This window comes from Mesocricetus auratus, unplaced genomic scaffold (genome assembly GCF_017639785.1).
Source record: "Mesocricetus auratus isolate SY011 unplaced genomic scaffold, BCM_Maur_2.0 Super-Scaffold_100003, whole genome shotgun sequence".
Classification (NCBI taxonomy): Eukaryota; Metazoa; Chordata; class Mammalia; order Rodentia; family Cricetidae; genus Mesocricetus; species Mesocricetus auratus.
In genome coordinates, this window is record NW_024429188.1 from 87,276,531 (window position 1) to 87,296,980 (window position 20,450).

Genomic DNA, 20,450 nt, shown 5'->3' on the forward strand with positions numbered 1-20,450 from the left:
TTTGCTGGCAGACGTTTGAGGCACTCCAGCACAATGCATAATTTATTTGCATTTATTGCATTGATGTTGCTATCAGCTTATACAAAACAAACATTAGCCTTACCTAATATTTTCCTTAAAATAAGCCATCTCAGATACTTTTTCCAGATCATTTCAAAAGCACTAGTGCATTATTAAAGTCATAATCAAATCAAAGTCTAAGAGAAGCTTTAGAAAGACCTTGACAAAGACATTATCCAAATATTCTCTTAAGTTGAACGGCTCTCTACAAAAAATGACGGTTGTAGAGAATTTTATTTCTTTGTGAAAATGATATATTCAAGACAGCATATGCTCAATGGCAATATTATTTCAAAGCTTACTTTAAAAATGCTATGCACATAAATATTATGGTTGAATAATAAAAAGGGTATAATAGGTTAAATGCATAATTGTCATTTTCTTATTAAATCTTGCCAAAAAATGCCAATTCTATTACCCTTGTGTTTACAATATACTAACATATCTTTAAATACAGGTTATTTTATATTCTTATTAATATTATTCCTTTTCTTTGTGTATGTAAGAACAATCTGGTGTGCCACCTTCTGGTGACTAAGTGAAATTATCTATTTCTACACAAGTCACTATTCTTTATTTTAACTTTTAAAAATACATATTTCTCAACCTGCATTACATCTATGCTACATAAATAAATCCATTCCACAGTCTGAAGTAGAATAAAAATTCCTTAGAGGTTTTGTAAATAGAAATCAAGCTGTACACACGCTCCCTATGATTTTTACATGGTTACCAATATGTCTCCTGAATTCTACAATACATATAAAATTGATTTTTATATACCGCTCCACAGCCACATCTCAAAATAACAAGCTTGCTACTTTAATGAATAAGTAACAATAGTAAATAAAGGAAAAGATAGGTCTCTTACCAATAAGCCCATTTTTCTCTTAAGGTTTGAACTCTCATCATTTGTCATGTTCTTGTGGATCCCTCTCTCATCAAATTCTCTGGAGTTTTAAAGTTAAGAGCTGTGATGCACAGCTAGGCTCTGCTACTACACAGTAGCGCACCCCAGTGCATCTGCCTGGTATAACACTTCAGCTGTAGCTCCCAGAAACGGAAACAAGCCTTTTAAATACAAAAGCCTATGTCCTGCACACCTTGCCTTGATAAGAAATTATAGTCAGTGTGGCTGAACTATTTATATTTCCCATGTAGACTTTTGAATAGATATGAAAATGAGAACCGAATGAATCCAGAACTTAGCAAAATGAACAGGAGCAAAATGCTCATTACAGCAGATACAAATGCTAGCACTAGGAGCTCTGACTCCGGCAAAAACATGTTTACCTCAAAATAACCTTAGTTTTGCAAGGATCACTGTCTTATTATTTGTAATACAGCCTTAAAATTTTATCTTAAACACTTTTCTCTCTATTACAGACAGTAATAAATCCTAGCCAGTCATTAAACTATATTTTTTCCTATTACACCAATTTTCCAGGAATCTACCTCCTATTGGTTTGTCTAAACAAACAAGCTGCTTCAAAAAAGACACATGTAACTGTTCTCCCTGCATTCCCCACTTTAATTCTTCAATCATATTATTTCTGGATCACTCTTCTAAAATAAAGTTACATTTGATAAAATTTTAGTATTCAGTGAATACTCAAAATTCATTTATTTTTGGAATTATCTGTGTGATGTACTATGCTTACTGATACTGATATACAAGTGAACGAGACACAGTTCTTTTGATCGCAAAAAGCTCCTGACTGAGTGGGGGAAACAGGCAGAAAAAATGTGGTGGAGAAGCTTCAGTAGCACAGATCCATGGTACCAGAGCAGTGGAAGAATGACAATTCTGCTGCAACTGGGGTTAAATACTGACTTACAGCTGGCGGTGGCTGCATGGCTGCAAAGAAGGTAACAGTGTTGAGGGACGTGGATTTTTAAGGCATACAAAAGACCACATAGCAGAAGACAATACGTGACAGCAAAAAGATCTGCATTTTATTCTTTGTGTTAAGAGAAATCATTTGTTGAGTGAGTGGATGGATCAACAGCAGAATTAATCAGGCAGTAAGTGCAGCAAGAATCCACTACACTGTGGCTGGCTGGCTCTTTCAGTTTCCTGCTGTAGCAGCCCAGAAACAGCAGGCTGTCATTCCCTCCATCATACCCAGTTTTCTTTGTTCTTTCTTGCTTTTGCTCCACAGGTCCTCCTGGCATGCATTATTCCCCCTCAGCCTCCTTTTCTGAGAGAAATCCATCCTTGTAGGTTTCCCTCAAATGATACCAATTTTTTGTGATATCATCCAATGTTTCTTAAGAGGTACTGTGCATTATTCTAATGTTTAGCATATAATATATAAGAAATCACTTTGATTCTATGCTCATTATACGAAACAGAATTGATTAAATGGGTGACAATGAGAACAGAGGGCAGAGAATGGGGCAAAGTGAGCTCAAGAAACTCACTTTCCCAGATTTCAAAGTACACACTACTTTTAATAACTTCCTAAGCCATGCTCAAAACTCAAAGGAAAATATAAGAATTGTGGAGAGATGGGCCTCTGTCAGACAGGAGCTTTGCATTATTGCTAGCTGTGTCGTATCTCTAGTTCAAAAATTACAGAGGCTAGATGAAAAATGCCAACAGAATAGCTGAAAGATGGACAAGCAGCCTTTAAAAAACAGCTGTTATGTTGGGGAAACTGTGACTATGTTTTATCACTTGCAGTAAAGCAAAAGTATTCACCTTGAAGGCATATAATAAACTAAAGGAATTCATAGGGACCACAGAAAGAGATGGGAAACAATATGAATTATTTGATCCTGGTTCAAAATATTCAGCGATGGGCTGTTAAAGGAGAAAATCTTCGTGTAAGAAGAGAATGCTAGTTTTTAAAGGGTTATCTGTTTTTGCTGGGGCAAGGAGGTGTCTTTAGGTATGTGAATATCAGTGTTATCACCCTATAAAATCACATCCCATTACATCCAATGTCAAAATCTCAGTACGTATTCCAGCTTCTGTTGGTATTCAGCGTTTTCATTCTGTTTACAGATGCATTATATCTTAAATTTATTCAATGATGCAAAAACCATGATGTTTTCATTTATGCCAACAATGAAAAAATCTTTTCATCACCATCATTGGTTTTATGTTCAAATGAATTAAAAGGAAGCAGCTAATACTTTTAAAAAGTAGCTAATATTTGAAAGTATACTCTCTGACTTAAGATTTCCCTGGTAAAAACTGTCTACCCTTCCTTTTATGAGAGCTTTCTATTAATTTGTAAGAAAAAATCAAATGCAGAGAAAAAAGGGAGTATATAACTGAATGTGCCAGATTTTCTCAAGTAAACTTCAGGAAGGACCAGTAGTTAGGAGGACACAAAAATCATTTAATTTGTCTTCAGAAGAGTATTTTAAAGCTGTATCTTAATGACATCATAGATTGAAAACAGACAAAATAAGTCAGCTAATTCACCCATTTAAGTATTATAGAAAACAGTAACTACCACAGTATTTCCTTTAGACCTGACAGGAAAGATAGATCAAGTTTACGTTATTGTTTCATTTAAATGGGTATTTTACTGAAATTTACCTGGGGGAGATGGGGTAAATACCAAACCCACCGATGAAAGTCCACTAATAAATATGGTATATTTGTGATTGATTGTAACAAGTGGCCACTAGTCTAGGATAGTATAATTCCATTTCAAATATCATCCTCTTATCACATTCACGGCAGCTTTCTGGCTGCTGATAGAAGACAGCTCAGTACATGATGGAGTTAGATAGTTTGTAGAGTTTTCTTTCCTTACGTTTATGGACAGAATGATTTGAAACACATCGGTATAAAGAAGGGTTAGTCAGGGTATTTATATTAAAAGTAACGCTCCATATTCCTATAGCTCAGAAGTTCATGCTACAGGTGTACTACACATTTCAGGAGTATTGCCATTCAATCCAATGGTAGAGATGGAGCAAATGAAAGGGAGTGGCTAAGAATGTTTTCAACTGTTGCCTGTACTCACTGGATTAGGACAAAATGTGAAAAGAGGCAAAGGCTGGGGTTTCATGACATCCCAATCCTAAAGAGATAAATCAGAAATTTCTTAGACATACTTAGAATTGGTCAAAATTCTGGGCAGTAGAGATGACTCAGTGGTTAAGATCACTGGCTGTTCTTCAGAGGACCCAGGTTAAGTTCACCAGTTCCTCGTGACTCTCAACTATCTGTAACTTTAATTCTGGGGGTGGGGGCAATGCTCTCTTCTGGCCTCCAACAGTAAACCAGGCACACATACACCGTGATAAAACGTTCTTAAGAATATGATAGTAAATAAATATCTTGTAGATAAATATCTTTTTTAAATAAAATAGTATGGATCCTACAATCCTTTCTCCCCTCTCTTCTGTATAATTCCCCAAACTCCACCTAATGTTTGGCTGTGGGTCTGCATTTGCTTGCACCAATTGCTGGATGATACCTCTCTGATGACAATTGGGCTCGACACTAGTCTGGTCAAAGGGGTCAAGAACACCACAGGAAAACTCACAGAATCAACTAACCTGGCCTCATAGGGGCTCACAGAGATTAAACCAACAACCAGGGAGCCTGCATGGGTCTAACCTAGGTCCTCTACATATATGTGACAGTTGTGTAGCTTGGTCCTTTTGTGGAACTCCTAACAGTAGGAAAAGGGGCTATCTCTGACTCTTTTATGATTTTTGTGACCCTACTTCTTATACTGGGCCACCTTGCACAGACTTAAGATGTGGGGAGGTGCTTAGTCTTACTGCAACTTGATATGCTATGTTTTGTTGATACTCATGGGAGTCCTGCCCTTTCTTAAATAGAAATGTGGTGGGAGCAAAGGGAGGATTTGGGAAGGACTGGGAGGAGAGGATGGAGGGGAAACTGCAGCTGAGATGTAAAATAAATAAATAAATTTATTAAAAATAGTGTGGAACAAAATTTATATCATACAAATAACTACACAGCAATACAACTGATGGAAATTCACAGTACTTAACCAATACTAATTATTCGAAGTTAACCATGAAATATACATATTTTACTAACCTAAAGTAAGAACATGAAAGGGGTTACAATATATGTGCTAGGATATTGGTTAAGTTTAAATTCGTATTTTAATTTGAAAAAAAATAAGCTAACTAAAATTCCCCAACTACAAGGCCAAACCTTTTAGATTAATATACAAATAAAAATATTCCCACCTCTTAGTTATTTACCAACCTTATTTTCCTATCCAGTTACTAGATACAATGTTTAGTTGTTTTAAGTACTAGCTTAATCTCAACCAGAAAAAATTCTAGTATTTATTATACCTCTTAATTTTGAAGTATCTTGTTTCCATTTTCATGTTAATCTGGTTAGCAGGTGTTAATGTTCCCATCATTGTACCAGTAAGAAAAAATTGTCGTTAAATGATTCAGCTTGGTAAAAGCAGCTGAGATAAATGAAAAACAAGCAATCAGGCCTCTGACATCAAATTCAGTGTTTATTAGCAACACACACACACACACACACACACACACACACACACACATTGTTTATTTAAAAAAACTACAAACTACAAATACTAAACACACTGTCCTCCCTAAAGAAGGTTTTCACATAATGATAGGGAGGAATAGAGCAGTTTGTGAAAGTTATACTATAGCCATATGACAAAAGTTGCAGAAGAGTACATACCTGTGGCAAAAATGTCTTTCCAATGTCAATTTGAGGTTTCCTTTCATCTATCAATCAACAATTTCTTGGTATACATTTTAAACGTGTCAATCTTAAGTATTCATGAATACCCCTTTCATGAAACTCTGCCATACATCTCTTACCAGATGTGGATGCTGGATTCTAGCCTCCTGAGTATTTTATCTCCTATCTCTCTGGATTATAGCTGTTTGTTTCTCTCCCCTCCCCATCTTTTGACAGACAGACAGACAGACAGACAGACAAACACACACACACACACACACACACACACACATCATCCTACTCATATAACCTGAGAGTTGAGGTTGGATTTTCTTATGCTTTTATAATAAATAACTCAGGGCCTCACAAATATCAACCCAATTAAAAAAAACTTAGTAGAAATCATGTCAGCAGAGGTAGGTTCTTCTCCTCTCTCTGAAATCAATTTTAATACTTAAATAGAAATCATTACAGGGGTCTTATCCTCCCCGAACTAAAATATGAATCACAAGATGAAATAAAAGACTATAATAGCAAGCAACACATTGAAAGTGCTCCTTTCGATGCTTGCATGATAGTCCCTGTGACTGGCAGAATGCTCACAAAGTAGATAAATAACCATGGAAGGGATGGATGTGGGGGTGAGTCAGTAAATGACTAATAAACTGTATTGAGAAAAGGAAATGCTTGGCTAGAATAAAAGCAATGCTCAATGTCAATTTTCTAAGTGAAGATAAAATTAGTAAAGCTTGGAAAGTGAAGAAATGTGTTTCATAGGTTTGTTACCACCTAATCTAGTGAACGCTGAAAAAATGAAGTTGTATCTCCTAAAGCTAGTCATTTCTACTGACTAGTAATTAAACATGATAGAGGCATATTTTGTGGATTGTTAGAGTCTATTAAAATCTTATTTCAACTAGTGCTGATGAAATAACACGTTTTGAAATCCAATATTGACAATCAATGCTCCACTAGATGAAACAAAAATATAAACAGTAGGTTCAATCAAGCAAGCTGCTGCACATTGCCAATACCCAGTAACACAAATGGTACGGAGGGCAGTTGAGAGTAAACTATATAAGCACATGGGAGGCTGGGAGAAGTAAGGACACAGGCAGAATGATGGGAAGGGGGAGTAAAAGTAGTGGGGGGAAGGGTATGTGACATGTGGATACAGTCAAAGAGCATCACACACTCAAAGAAATCTATGAAATCCAGCATCATGTACAATGAATACACCGCAACAAACAAAACACAATCAAATATACAACTGAAACACAGGAAGGCATAATGCTAATGTGACACCAACTTTCAACATAAAGAAATATGTATTTTTTATTAAAGACCTATGAAATCCTATCCAATCAAAGACTTGTTTATGTTTACAAATGAATCTCTAATCTTCTTCTCCACATTCTCTTGCCTCTCTTTTCACACAGACTGGCAGGGAAAATGTCAAGGATACCGACACAAGGAAAAATATAAAAATAAAATACAACTGGACTTCCTAAGAGAAAGAGCCTATTTGCAAACTGGATTAACATATGGGGGAAGAGAGAGCAGAAGCTGCAGCACCTAGGAGGGCTAACTGATACAGATCATTAGCCACTGTCTCTAGTGTCTTGGGAAAACACTGGGAGGCCTCTTGGCTTTCACTAAAAAAAATGTAGTGTTATAATAATGTGATCTTTGAGTTTTGCTAACATTGGACTCAAATTCGAGGACAGAGAAACTTAGCATGCAAGGCCTTTCAGCCTAGTTGAGAGTATAAAGAGCATAAGGTTGTTAGGAATCTGATCCTTAAGACCGGCCCACAGAGCACAGTCAGACTGTCAGGAATGCAGACATTAGCAATTAAAGAAAGAAGGTCCTGGACAACGAAGTATAGTAGTCAAAGGGGGACCCTGCATTAACAAATCACAAGCCAAGGCTGGTGTTTGAGACCCCATGATCTGTAATCTTCAGGAGTCTCTTTTTCAGTCCAATTCTACTTCCCATTACAACTACTGACATCACCACCTTACCAGAACTGCCATGGAGAAAAAATGATACCACCTGATGCATATAGCAACTCTGCACCTGAGAATACACAGGAACAATGTAAGTGGGGAGAGGTCAAGAAAGGAAATTAACGAATGCCTTTAAGCAAGGCTAATGCAGTCTCAAAATATCTTCTCCTGTTGTGAAACTCCCTCTCCCTCCAACTTCATCTCATCCTGCCCCATTATTAACTCTGTAATACTGTCAGAAATTATAGAAATTTCAAGTTCATGTTAGCTAACCAGAAGTCTGTCAAAATTCAGCTTCAAAGAAGAAGGAGTTATCAGTTATTCATACACTAGTGTAAATTAGTTCAACCCAGGGACTGACACTGGCTAGACTAACAGAAAGACTTCTGTAACCCTGACAAGATTAGGCAGGATGATATTTCAAGAACGTGAGTAGCACAAAGGGACTTGGAAGGTCCTAGAAATCAAGGATCTGGGGCCCAGTGTGTAAAGACCCCTGAAGCCAACCCTGATAACCTGAGTTCCATCTGTGGGATCCACACAGTAAACCGACTCTCAGAAGTTTTCATTTAACCTCCACAAGTGTGCAATGCCCCCCACATATACACACACATATGTAACAACAATTATAGAAAAAGAAGCTATGAATTTGGAGGGAAGAAAGGGAAAGGAAAAAGAAATAGAACAGGGAAACTTGACATTGAAAAGATCATACAGAAACAACAAAGCTCAACTTTCTCCACAACTCTGGCTTTTGGTCCAAAATCTAACACATATTTCTTGATATTCTGCTTCTAGATGGCCCTGGAGATCAGGTTAGTATTGTCCAAGGGGGGTACATTGACTATGTAAGTAGATTAACTACAGTAATTCGTTCAAGGGTACCACCCACTTTCTCTTCTAAGAGGTTCAGTGTGGCTGGATTTATGTTGAGGTCTTTGATCCATTGGGACTTAAGTTTTGTGCATGGAGATAGACATGGATCAATCTGCATTCTTCTACATGCCAGCATCCAGTTATGCCAGCACCATTTGTAGAAGATGCTTTCTTTTTTCCATTGTATATTTTTAGCTTCTTTGTCAAAGATCAGATGTTCATACATGTGTGGGTTAATATCAGGGTTTTCAATTCAATTCCATTGGTCTACCTGTCTATTTTTGTGCCAATACCAAGCTGTTTTCAGGACTATAGCTCTGTAATAGAGCTTGAAGTCAGGGATGGTGATGCCTCCAGACATTGCCTGACCCCAGTATTTATAAACAGGCAAGAACATGTAAAGCATCAAGCCAGAGGGGAGTCGAGAGGGAGGAGGATGCAACAAGTTAGGGCACAATTCCTACTGCAACTAAATCAGGTCAAAGTAAGATAGTAGTATTAGAAGACAGTCAGAGAGGTTTTTATGAAATACAATACACAAGTCTCATTAGATAATATTTATCACTTCCTATGTGCCAAATAATATAAAAAATTTTCACCCACTTGATCACGGAATTTACTTAATCCTTACTGTATCCTTATAATGTAAGTTGTGATAATAGCATTTCCAAAAGACAAAACTAAGACAATAACAAGGCAACATGACTACAGTTACACAGTATATGAATATTGGACCTACCTACAATTGGAGTCAAAGCAGTCTAGCTCCCAAAGTCATATATTCAGAAGTCCCTGATATATTATCTCTATATGTGAGTGGAATCTAGATGACATCCAGTTTACTGATAGAGAAAAAGGTAGAGGTAGAAGGGGCTTCTAACAGAGCAACAATGCCTAAGTTAAGTTGAGGTTGTGCAACTTCAGTTTATTTTCTCCATATAGTACTGCTAACCAAACAGGTACCTTATTAGGAACTCACTTTGTCTTCTATTGAGGAACTTGGTACATTCAGATTAGTGGAATTATTGATAAATGTGACTTATCACCTTTCTTAGGATGAGTGCTCCAAAGGCAAAAACTATGTCTTTGTTCCGTTTTGATGAGCTGAAACTAATGTTCAATATATACTCATTAAAAATAAATTCCCCTGAGTACAGAAAACAGTTTTTTCATTTTTCAATCATCTGTAACTCGTCTTCATTTGTCATCTCAGTGGAAACTTTATTGTTTACTTTTGTTTTCACTCAATACTAAAACTGAACATTTGTTTTAAAATACAAATCCCTGTGACTGTGACTAGAAAGTAAATATAATTTACCATTCATTTAAAAACAACTTGCCAGAAGAGATAGATGGATCCCATAACAGGTAATATTTGTGAACAACCTAACATCTTCTCACATAATACCACACACACACACACACACACACACACTACTATTGGGTAGGCATCTTTGTGGTAGTTGCTTATTTTTTGAGATGACGTTCATATGAAATAAAATTAATGACTTAAGTGAATACTTTAGAGGCATCAAATATATCCAGAATATTGCAGAGCCACGCCATCAAAGTTATTGCAAAATAAGTTTATTCCCCCAGATAAAATTTGTACCTGTGAAATATTTACTCCCCATTGCTCATTCTCACCTGTTGTCTATAGTGAATAGGATGTCCTGCACATGGGCATACATTTGTTTGAGCATTAGTTTTTAAGCATTAGTTTAAAATTCTTCCAGAGATATATCTATTCAAAAGGTAACCCTGTGATGACCATTTGAAAGACTGAATCTCTTGGGTAGGTTTTGGAGAGCCTTCTTTGTGTGTTTGTGTGTTTCTGGCTTGGGCGTCTGTGGGGCCACAGGCAGGTGGACCAGGATTTATTCTTATTGCATGAACTGACGTTTTGGAGCCCATTCCCTATGGAGAGATACCTTGCTCAGCCTCATTACAGGGTGGGAGAGGATTGGCCCTGCCTCAAAAGATGTGACAGACTTTGTTGACTTCCCATGGGAGGCCTTACCCTTAACTGCAGAGTGGATGAGGGGTTGGGTGTTGGGAGGTGGATAGGAGCAGGAGGAGGAGAGGGAGCGGGAACTGTAGTTGTTATGTAAAATTAAAATATTTTAAATAACTAAAAAATTACACCAAACCATGTTTCTAAATATGACATGCAAAGAAAAGAATCATTCTCATTATACTTACAAAAATAGAAATTTCAAATTATTTCATCATATTTTTGGAATACTTGTTTTGTACACAATTGATTATTCTATAAGCAACAAATAATTTGAACACTTAGTTAATATTGTCTTCATATACAATCAAAAGAAACATCACCGAGTTCAACAAAACTGTCCCTTAATGTTATAATATCTCTCATAGCCGAGGTCTGTTTTATTTTTTAATTCAGTTTTCATTTATTGAATCATGATGACTTCAAATAACAAAACATAAAAAAACCTCACAGTTCTGGTTATTTCACTTCACCATTATGTAAACTATAGAGACTTCTATGTTTCTTTTAATAAAGGAGGTTTTGAAGTATTCATGCAAACAATGCAGAAATTAATTCTTGGGCATGCCAAAACATTCACTAGTGATGCACTGATCTGCACAGGATAGTGGTACTTGATCTGAAGCAATAACAACTATTAAGTGATAAGTATGATACAACAGGCTCTTATACTTTCTATATCCAAACAAAACACAACACCTGCTATAAACCTCTGATCTAATAGGAGCTATCCTCATGCATTGCATTACCCTCAAAAAGGAAGCTTAAAACTTATTTTCAAACTAAGAATGCTAGCAATGCAAGGACTCTACTCCCTCCCTCCCTCCCTCCCTCCCTCCCTCTCTCTCTCTTTATCTCTCTCTCTCTCTCTCACACACACACACACACACACACGTGGGGAGGGAGATTAAGAAAACTATAAAGAAATACTAGAGGAAGGACACAAATTCACTTAAATATGTAACACTTTCCACTTAGGAGATGCCGTCATTCTTTCATTTAACAGGACACTTTGGCTCAAATAATAATCACTAATTTAAATTTCATGCTCTGTTTCTTTCTATATACAACCAAGCATGTCATCCTCTAGAATAGTCTTAAGCTTATGTCAAGTACAATTTTTATAATATACAGACTATCCAAATTTTTTACATTTACTCTTGTTTTGAAGTAAAACATTTTTAAATGCAAGTGTCCATTAATATATATAAATAATATAAAATTGAAAAGCTGCATTAAAAATTAAATTTTCTATGTGAATATTGCATTGCCATTTATTCACACAACTGAAGTTTGTTCAAAAACAAACACAAATCTGTCCACAAGCAAAATATTTTGAAAAATCATTCCAAATTAATAAAATGATTATAAAACAAATATAAAAGTTAACTCTGATAATACATGTAAATTTCCTAACACAAGTCTCATACACTTCACAGCCATTTAGCAGATGACAGCTTAGATCCTTCAAGATCAGGTGGCTCTCCTTAGAACTAGACCGTGGATCCTGAGGACACAATAAAATTCTAATTATCAGGTTTGCTTTAGTCTGATTTTCTCACCTATTTTAGCACCCAGTGCATTCAACCCCATCTATCTAATAATTCTATGTATTTTAACAAGTTTCATTAAGCTATAAGCATCCTTGAAGGTACCTCAAGGCTTTTAAAATAAATGGCAATTAAAATATTAAGCACACAAAAGGGGAACCATCTATGTAATAAACACAAGTAATATCTTGCCAGTCTATAGCACCTATTTATTGCAAAACACCTTTATATTTGTGATTTCATTCATTTGCCATCTATGGTGCCAACAAGGAAGTTGAGACCCATGGAAGTCAAACAATAGTTTGCTGTCAGCAATGCTGGGACTAAGAACGAAATTATAAAAAAAAGAAACAAAGCTTATAAAAACTAATAGAGACAGACTGAGAAGAATAAGAACAGTGAAGTTCTTAGTAATAAAGGCAGTAGACATGAAGACTGTGATGAAAGACAAATATGTAACATATAGAGACCCAACAGGAAGAAATGTTCTACTACAAACACAATAAACATAATACTAGAGAGGGCAACAAAGACTTTAAATTGGATTCACCTGTCTTAGTATAATTTCTGAAGGTTAAAAAAAGCCCACAATATTAGCTGGGCATTGATGGCGCATGCCTTTAATCCCAACACTCGGGAGGCAGAGGCAGGCAGAGGTCTGTGAGTTCAAGGCCAGCCTTGTCTACAGAGAAAGTTCCAGGACAACCTCCAAAGCAATACAGAGAAACCCTGTCTCAAAAACCAAAAAAAAAAAAGCCAGCAATATCAGAGGATTGGAATGGCATGGAAATGAAGTCATGAGAAACGGATGAGTAGTACATAAAGTGAATTCTAAATTCAAGAATCACAGCTACCAGATGCACTGAGCACCCTAAGACCTAGATTAAATGACCAAGGAAGTGTCTTCCACACAGGACTGGATCTATACTTTACTGGAGAGGACAAGGAAGGGCATAGCAGTTTCTGTATTGTTCATCCAGTAGAACGTTATCATTTGTAAGATTTGGAACTACTTGACAGAATCCTACTAGAAGTACTCTGCAACAAATCTGTTTCTACTACACAAGGAAAAACTACTGACTAGTGGGTGGAGAAGATAAACACCACTCAGGATATCCAAGAAAAAGCTTGCTGAGAAAACAAACACCGGGGGGGGGGCGAAACCCACTCCTTCCTGACCTCACTTTGCAGTAGATCTATTGACACAATTCCAGTGGCTATGTGGTAAAGAAAATGAAGATTTTAAGGGAAAGCCCAATGCATTTTCTCAAAGCAAGAAATTTAAGAAGTTAATTTGAAATTGAAGGTGCATAAGTAATAGACACGTGGTTTACATAGAAAAGCTAGATTGTTTTTTTTTAAAGCAAGAAGCAACACAGCTACGTTAAACACTTATTTTTACCAAGTCCATTTTCTAGACAAACATATTAGGTAGAGAATTTTACAGCTATACTGTTTTTATTCTATTACGCCATGCTATATAAATTGTTCATCAAAATGACACATGCCAGTGTGTTCCTCCTCACCAAGGCTGGTTCATAAGTACTAATTGATTTTATTCTTGTGATATGGGGATTATTAGCTTCATGTAATGGATAGGAACATAAACAACAAACACCAGTGTTAGCACACTTCGCTGTTTAACATTGCCATTCCTCAACACAGATCAGCCTTCATGCAGGTCCTTAAGTATGTTTTTCAATCTGGCCAAGCAAATACAACTAAGAAGTACAGTGTCAGAATTCATCCATGTCAAAGAATTCTAACCATAATTAGATACTGTGGATATTTTCAGGCCTGCAAAATTGTTTCCTTCTCCAAATCCCCCAAATATTGTAAGATCAAATAAATTCCATCTACTTAGATTAAAAGTATATTTGGGCAATGTTGTGGCACTCAAAATTATGTCCAACAAGGCACTGCCTTTCAACAAAACAGCAAAGGGCATCTTTATTGGATAGGAATGTGTATGAAAGTAAAGCTACACTCACTTTAGTAGCTGTCAAGGAGTGTTTCCTATGAGTTCAGATTTTGTGAATGAGTGAAATTGAAAGAGAAAGAAAAGGAGGGAGAGGAGCAGCTTTGTTTCACAAAACAAGAATTATTTTTTCCTAGTTTTTGAGATAGGTCTCACTATGTAGCCCTAGCTGTCCAGAACATATTATGTAGACAAGGCTGACTTCAAACTTACATAGATCTACCAACTTCTACCTCCTAAGTGCTGAAATTAAAGAATGTGTCACTACACCTTAAAAAGAACATTTTAAAAGGCAACCCTTATTCACAATTTGAAAACACAGATATTTGAAAATCAAAAGTACCTTCTTTTCTTTCTTGTAATTTATTTGACATCAAAATCCTAGCTGATCTGAACTCAGCTGACAGTAAACTGGCACCACGCTAGCCATAGGTTTCTTCTCTAAGTGTTTAAGTACTCCTAAGCTACATCGTAACTGATTGTGACACAGCATGGTAAACCCTACTGGGAGTCCTATTAGATAAAAGACATGATATGGATTTTATTACCTTCCAGAAACCCAAAATGAACATAGATTTCAAAACAAACCCCATTCAAGCATTTCAGACAGGTATAGATGCACAACTGTAGTTTCATCAAATCAGTAGGATTTAGGCAAACAATAAGTAATAATCTCAGAAAAAGACTAGTCAAACTTTATAACCACTGAAGTTATATTTCCAAGGGAATACTAAATGATCTATTTTTATACCGTACTCCAGACCTGTGCTAACTAACATGTCAGAATATGACCATTGAAAAGCATCCTACTAGATGACTGCATTCCAAAGATGACACTAGGCTCCCTTTTGTATTGTGAACAGGACTATTGCTATAGAACAAGAATCAGACGTGATCCTATGGCTCCTATAGACTGTAGATAAATTATATTTATGAAGCAAAAGAGCCAGTGGTCATTTGTAATCCATCCAACAACAGACTTTCAGGCTGAAAACTGGAATTGTCATTACAGTACAAATGAGAAGCATATACAAGGCTGGACCAAGTGTCACTGAAGTATGGTTGATGTTAAGTTATTAATATGACTGAATGAACAAGAATGTAGAAACTCAAAGAGGTTTCCTGATTGTTATTACTGGTAAAGCTTAAAGGAAGTCACCTTGCCCCAGAAGAACTTTATGCCTTTTTAAGGTTATTTCTGAATTTTGCCTATTCTCTGAACAGTTTGATACATAAACCAACTGGACTAACTGAACAAGTCAAACTCACCCTGAACAGATGCTAATGAGCAAAAGTCCAATTGTTTGAGAGAAAAAACAATGTAAGCTCTCTTAGAAAGCCCACCACTCGTATCAATAAATAAGACACTCCATTAAATTTGACTTTTAATGAGTTTCTACATGATAGAAGTCTCTAGGCTAGCTTCAGAAAATGAGTGATGAGAGATGAGCATGTCAGTCTCTTTGAAGGATTTGTGGTTTACTCAGGTGACACAACTAAAAAAGTTAAAGCTAGGTTTAGTAGTAGCACATTCCTATAATTCCAGTAATCTGAAAGCAGAGGCAGGAGGGTTACCACAAGTTTGAGTGTAGTCTGTCTACATAACAAAGTCCAGACCATCAAGGGATAGATAATGAGACCACGTCTCAAAAAAAGAAGCATATAACTTGTGAAGCAACCTTGTTTCTAATCTAAATTTAAACTTAAAAATAAATAATAAAAAATTTTAAAAAAGAATCAAATAATATGTAATTGTAATATTTGTGCTAAGTGTATAATAGCTGTTCAATAAAGTACAAGGGGATAAATTTCACATGATTTGGCTGGAAACAGAAGTCACATGTTAAATGTCCATCAACAGTAAAGGCACAGAAGGACTGTGAAAAATCCTTAAAGGCCTTAATTTCAAATAAAGCTATAGTGTTCCCCTCACATGAATTTCAGACGATCCCAACAAAGATCAAATTGTGCTGGTGATTAAAAATGTGATGAGTGTGGAATATTAAATATCTTTATTCCCTCATCACTTGTTACCTATGTCCAGTTGGTACTCAGAGTGTGTGTTTGATCTAATTTCTGTAGAATTCAACAATATCACAGAAATAAAGACTGTGACATATTCATAGAGAGTAACTTGGACTATAACTATGATCAAAATGAGATGTTTCTAAAGTTGCTTTAGTAACATAATAAAATAATTTCTATGCCATTTCTACAGTGCTTCTCACAAAATAGTTATATAGTTATGGAACACCACAACATGAGGAAATGTATTAAAGGGTAGCAACATTAGGAAGGTTGAGAACTACTGATCTATAAAGATGGAGAAAGAGAATGAGATGGAGGGAGAGAAGGAGAGGGAAGGATGGAGAGAATGATAATGTAGAAGTAGAGTGCGTATGCAGAGGACAATTTCAGGGAATCATTTCACAATTTCTACCATGTAAGCTCTGGATATTGAACTGGGGTTGTTAAGTTTGCAGACAGTGACTTTATCTGCTGAGCCCTCTTACCAACCCAGGAAATGAAATTTTAAACATCTCACGTTCCACTCTTAGGCATATACCCAAAAGATGCACATTCATACAACAAGGACATCTGTTCCACTATATTCATAGCAGTATTATTTGTAATAGCCAGAACCTGGAAGCAACCTAGATGCCCCTCAACTGAAGAGTGGATAGAGAAAATGTGGTACATTTACACAATGGAGTATTATTCAGCGGAAAAAGAAACAATGGAATCTTGAATAGGCAAATGGATGGCACTAGAAGAAACCATCCTGAGTGAGGTAACCCAGTCACAAAAAAACAAACATGGTATGTACTCACTCATATATGGATTTAAGCAATCTATGGAGCCTTGGGTAGTATTTGTCTCTGGCATACAAATGGACTTTGGGTGGCCATCCCAAAATGAGAGATGCTATCTCAGCCTGGATTCTTGGGGGAGGCTTAGCCCCTGCCCTGGATGAAATAACAGACTCTGGAGATTCCCCCATGGAGGACCTCACCCTCCCTGGGCATTGGAGTGGGGATTGAGGGAAGGGCTGGGGAGCTTGTTGGGGGGCAGGGGAGAAGGGGAGGGAAAGAGAGCTGGGATTGGCATATGACATATTGTATGAAAATAAAACTATTTTCAATAAAAATTCTATTGCCAAATTTCTCATTTTAAAACCTTATTTCTATAAGACACTTTGGAAAGAGTAAACCAACAATGACAAGAACCCATTACATTAATTAATGTCATTGTTGTTTCTGAGATGAGATCTACTGTGTTGTTCAGTCTCACTTCTACAGATTAAATCATCCTCCTGTCTCAGACTCTGCAGTAGCTATGACTACCATATCTGCTAACTTGGTTAATTTTTTAATATATGCTCTCATGTATCTGAGGCTGGCCTTGAACTTGCTGTGAACCCAAGGACGATTTTTTGTATTTAAATTAGAAACAAGCTTGCTTCACTTGTCAATCCCAGCTCCCTCTCCCTCTCCTCCTCCCCTGCCCCCCACCAATCCCCTAACCCCCCACCAAATCCCCACTCCACTCCCCAGGAAGGGTGAGGCCCTTCATGGGGGCATCTCCAGAGTCTGTCATATCTTCCAGGGCAGGGCCTAGGCTCTCCCCCATGTGTCCAGGCTGAGAGAGCATCCCTCCATGTGGAGTAGCTCTCAAAGTCCATTCGGATGTCAGGGATAAATACTTATCTAGAACCTGAGGCCCCAAAGATTGCCAAGGCCTTCTTACTGACCACATTCAGGGGGGTCTAGATTAGTCCCATGCTGGCCTCCCAGCCATCAGTTTGTGGTCCATGAGCTCCCCCTTGTTCAGGCCAGCTGTTTCTGTGGGTTTTACCCGCTCTGTGGGTTTTACTGGCCTGGTCTTGACCCCTTTGATCATCACTCCTCCCTCTACAACTACGTTGAAGGAGTTCAGTTCAGTGTTTAGTTGTGAGTGTCTGCCTCTGCTTCCATCAGCCACTGGATGAAGGCTCTTGGACGGCATACATGCTCCCAATAGCAGTATTATTTGCAATAGCCAGAACCTGGAAGCAACCTAGATGTCCCTCAACTGAAGAGTGGATAGAGAAAATGCGGTACATTTACACAATGGAGTACTACTCAGCAGAAAAAAAAACCAATGGAATCTTGAAATTCTTAGGCAAATGGATGGCACTAGAAGAAACCATTCTGAGTGAGGTAAGCCAGTCACAAAAAGAGAAATATGGTATGTACTCACTCATATATGGATTTTAGACATGGATCAGGAGAGTGCCAGCCTACAATCCCACCACCAGAGAGTCTGGGAAACAGGAAGGATCTTAAGAAAGATATGCATGGTACTCCATTGAAGGGGATTGGGACAGGATCCCCAAGGATGATCTTGACAATTTCATTTTCCTGACTCCATCTCCACAGTGCTGGGATTACAGGTGTGTGCCACCACACATGGTTTGTGCAGTGATGGGGACTAAATCCAGGGTTTTGTGGGTGCGAGGCAAGCAGGCACTGCTTAATATTAATATGAAGAAAATTACTCAACCTCACAATCAAAATTCATGTAATTGATCATGAATAAAACAAGGATTCTGACTTTAAGAAAGCCTTATTTATGAATACCGCCAAAACAAAAACTATGTTAGAAAGCCAAACATTAAGTAGAAGTGTAGCATTCATTAAAAATTATGGTTGTGTGGAGGGAAAAAAGCAACTTAAGCCTGTGAAGTATGTAAACTGTTCTTTCTTTTGTGTTTTCTAAACACTCTGGTATAACACCCAATAGTCAGGGCAATCCAAGTGTATGCACTTGCCAGATTTATTTCCTGTAACAATATTTTCCCCATGTCATGTGCTTTTCCTTAAAACTAATCATTAAATCCATACTCTGCTTTGAGGGAAGTGAAGTTCCACCCTCTGTATCATGTATATTTACATTTCCATACATTCATGCACACATATAAACCAGCAACTAGAATACTGAGTTCTTCAAGGAACACTTTTCCCTCCTTTTTTTATTTACTTATTTATATAAGCACTAGTGGCTAATTCTAAGAAAAGGCGGAGCTAGTGCCCAAGAACAAGGGGGTATGATGTTTAATACATTTACTTTTTAGTTTGGCAAATATTAGTTGAGCAGCTAATCATGTGCAAGATATAGCTATAGGTATCACAGTGCAGAACAAAATCAATAATAGGAGAAAAACAAAATAAGAAATTATGACAGCTGAAACCAGTAACACTTCAAAATGTAAAAATTGGTATTAAGAAATTATCTGCACCATGAAATAGTTTATAACATGCATCTATTTTGTGTACTACAAATTTTTATTGGCATGAACATTTTCATGATATAACTAGGAAAGAGATAATGGTACATTACATAATGTGTTTCTATTATTAAACGTTTACTACCTGCCAGGATGTCTTAGATATATTTCATTTAATACACACATGTACGTATATATGTACATATATATGTATGCATACATACATGTACACACATGCACATACATATATTCTATACAGTGTGATGTTTAGAGATGAAACAGAAATAGAGAAGAGGAAGAACCTTCCATGGCTTACACAGCTAGTAACAATTAGGGCTTGACAAGAAAGCTGACCCTTGCATTGTGAAGAGATGGACCACAACCCTCACCACAGGTGCCCAACCCTCACCACAGACTCTGAAGGCATGCATGTAGGGGAACTAAGTCCATGTCCTCACCCAAGATGGGTGACCCCAGGGGCCTGGACTGACCAGCTTGGTTACTACCCAGGCTCACAGCAGGGCCTTGGGTTGACCCACCCTAGCATCTATCCCATCCAGGACCTGCTGAAGTGTATGAAGGGACTGGTCCTGTGGAATAATACCCGCAAGATCTCCAAGAATTGTGACAGCCACAGGATATCCCAGAGGAGTTCTGGTGAGGATCCAGTGATAGTGGTGTACCAGAAACTGGAGGTCTTGAACAAGAGTCAATACAATGAACATTTGCCAGTAAGACTGAAGGGACACAGAGGTACATTATATGGCACACTGAAGCCTCCACTGCCACCAGGAAGAATGAAGAGGTGTTGGAGAGGCAGGAAAGAAGGAGAAGCAAGGCCGGGCGTTGGTGGTGCACGCCTTTAATCCCAGCACTCGGGAGGCTGAAGCAGGTGGATCTCTGTGAGTTCGAGGCCAGCATGGTCTACAGAGCAAGTTCCAGGACAGCCTCCAAACCAACACAGAGAAACCCTGTCTCGAAAAACCAAAAAAAAGGAGATTTTTCTGTTGTGGTGATTTTTAT

At 37.4% G+C, this 20,450-nt stretch overlaps 1 protein-coding gene across 5 annotated transcripts in view; it reads right to left on the bottom strand.

The window, feature by feature from the left end:
* Klhl13 (kelch like family member 13) overlaps window positions 1–20,450 on the bottom strand; it is a 172,473-nt gene that overhangs the window by 66,660 nt on the left and 85,363 nt on the right. Inside the window, exon 1 of one of the 5 annotated variants that reach the window (XM_005083140.4) lies at window positions 932–1,028. The exons of the other annotated variants lie outside the window; for them this stretch is intronic. Within the exon in view, the coding sequence (XP_005083197.1) occupies window positions 932–972 (41 nt within the window). The 5' untranslated portion in view covers window positions 973–1,028. Of the gene's footprint in view, window positions 1–931; window positions 1,029–20,450 lie in introns of those variants that run through there. 5 annotated transcript variants of the gene reach the window in all.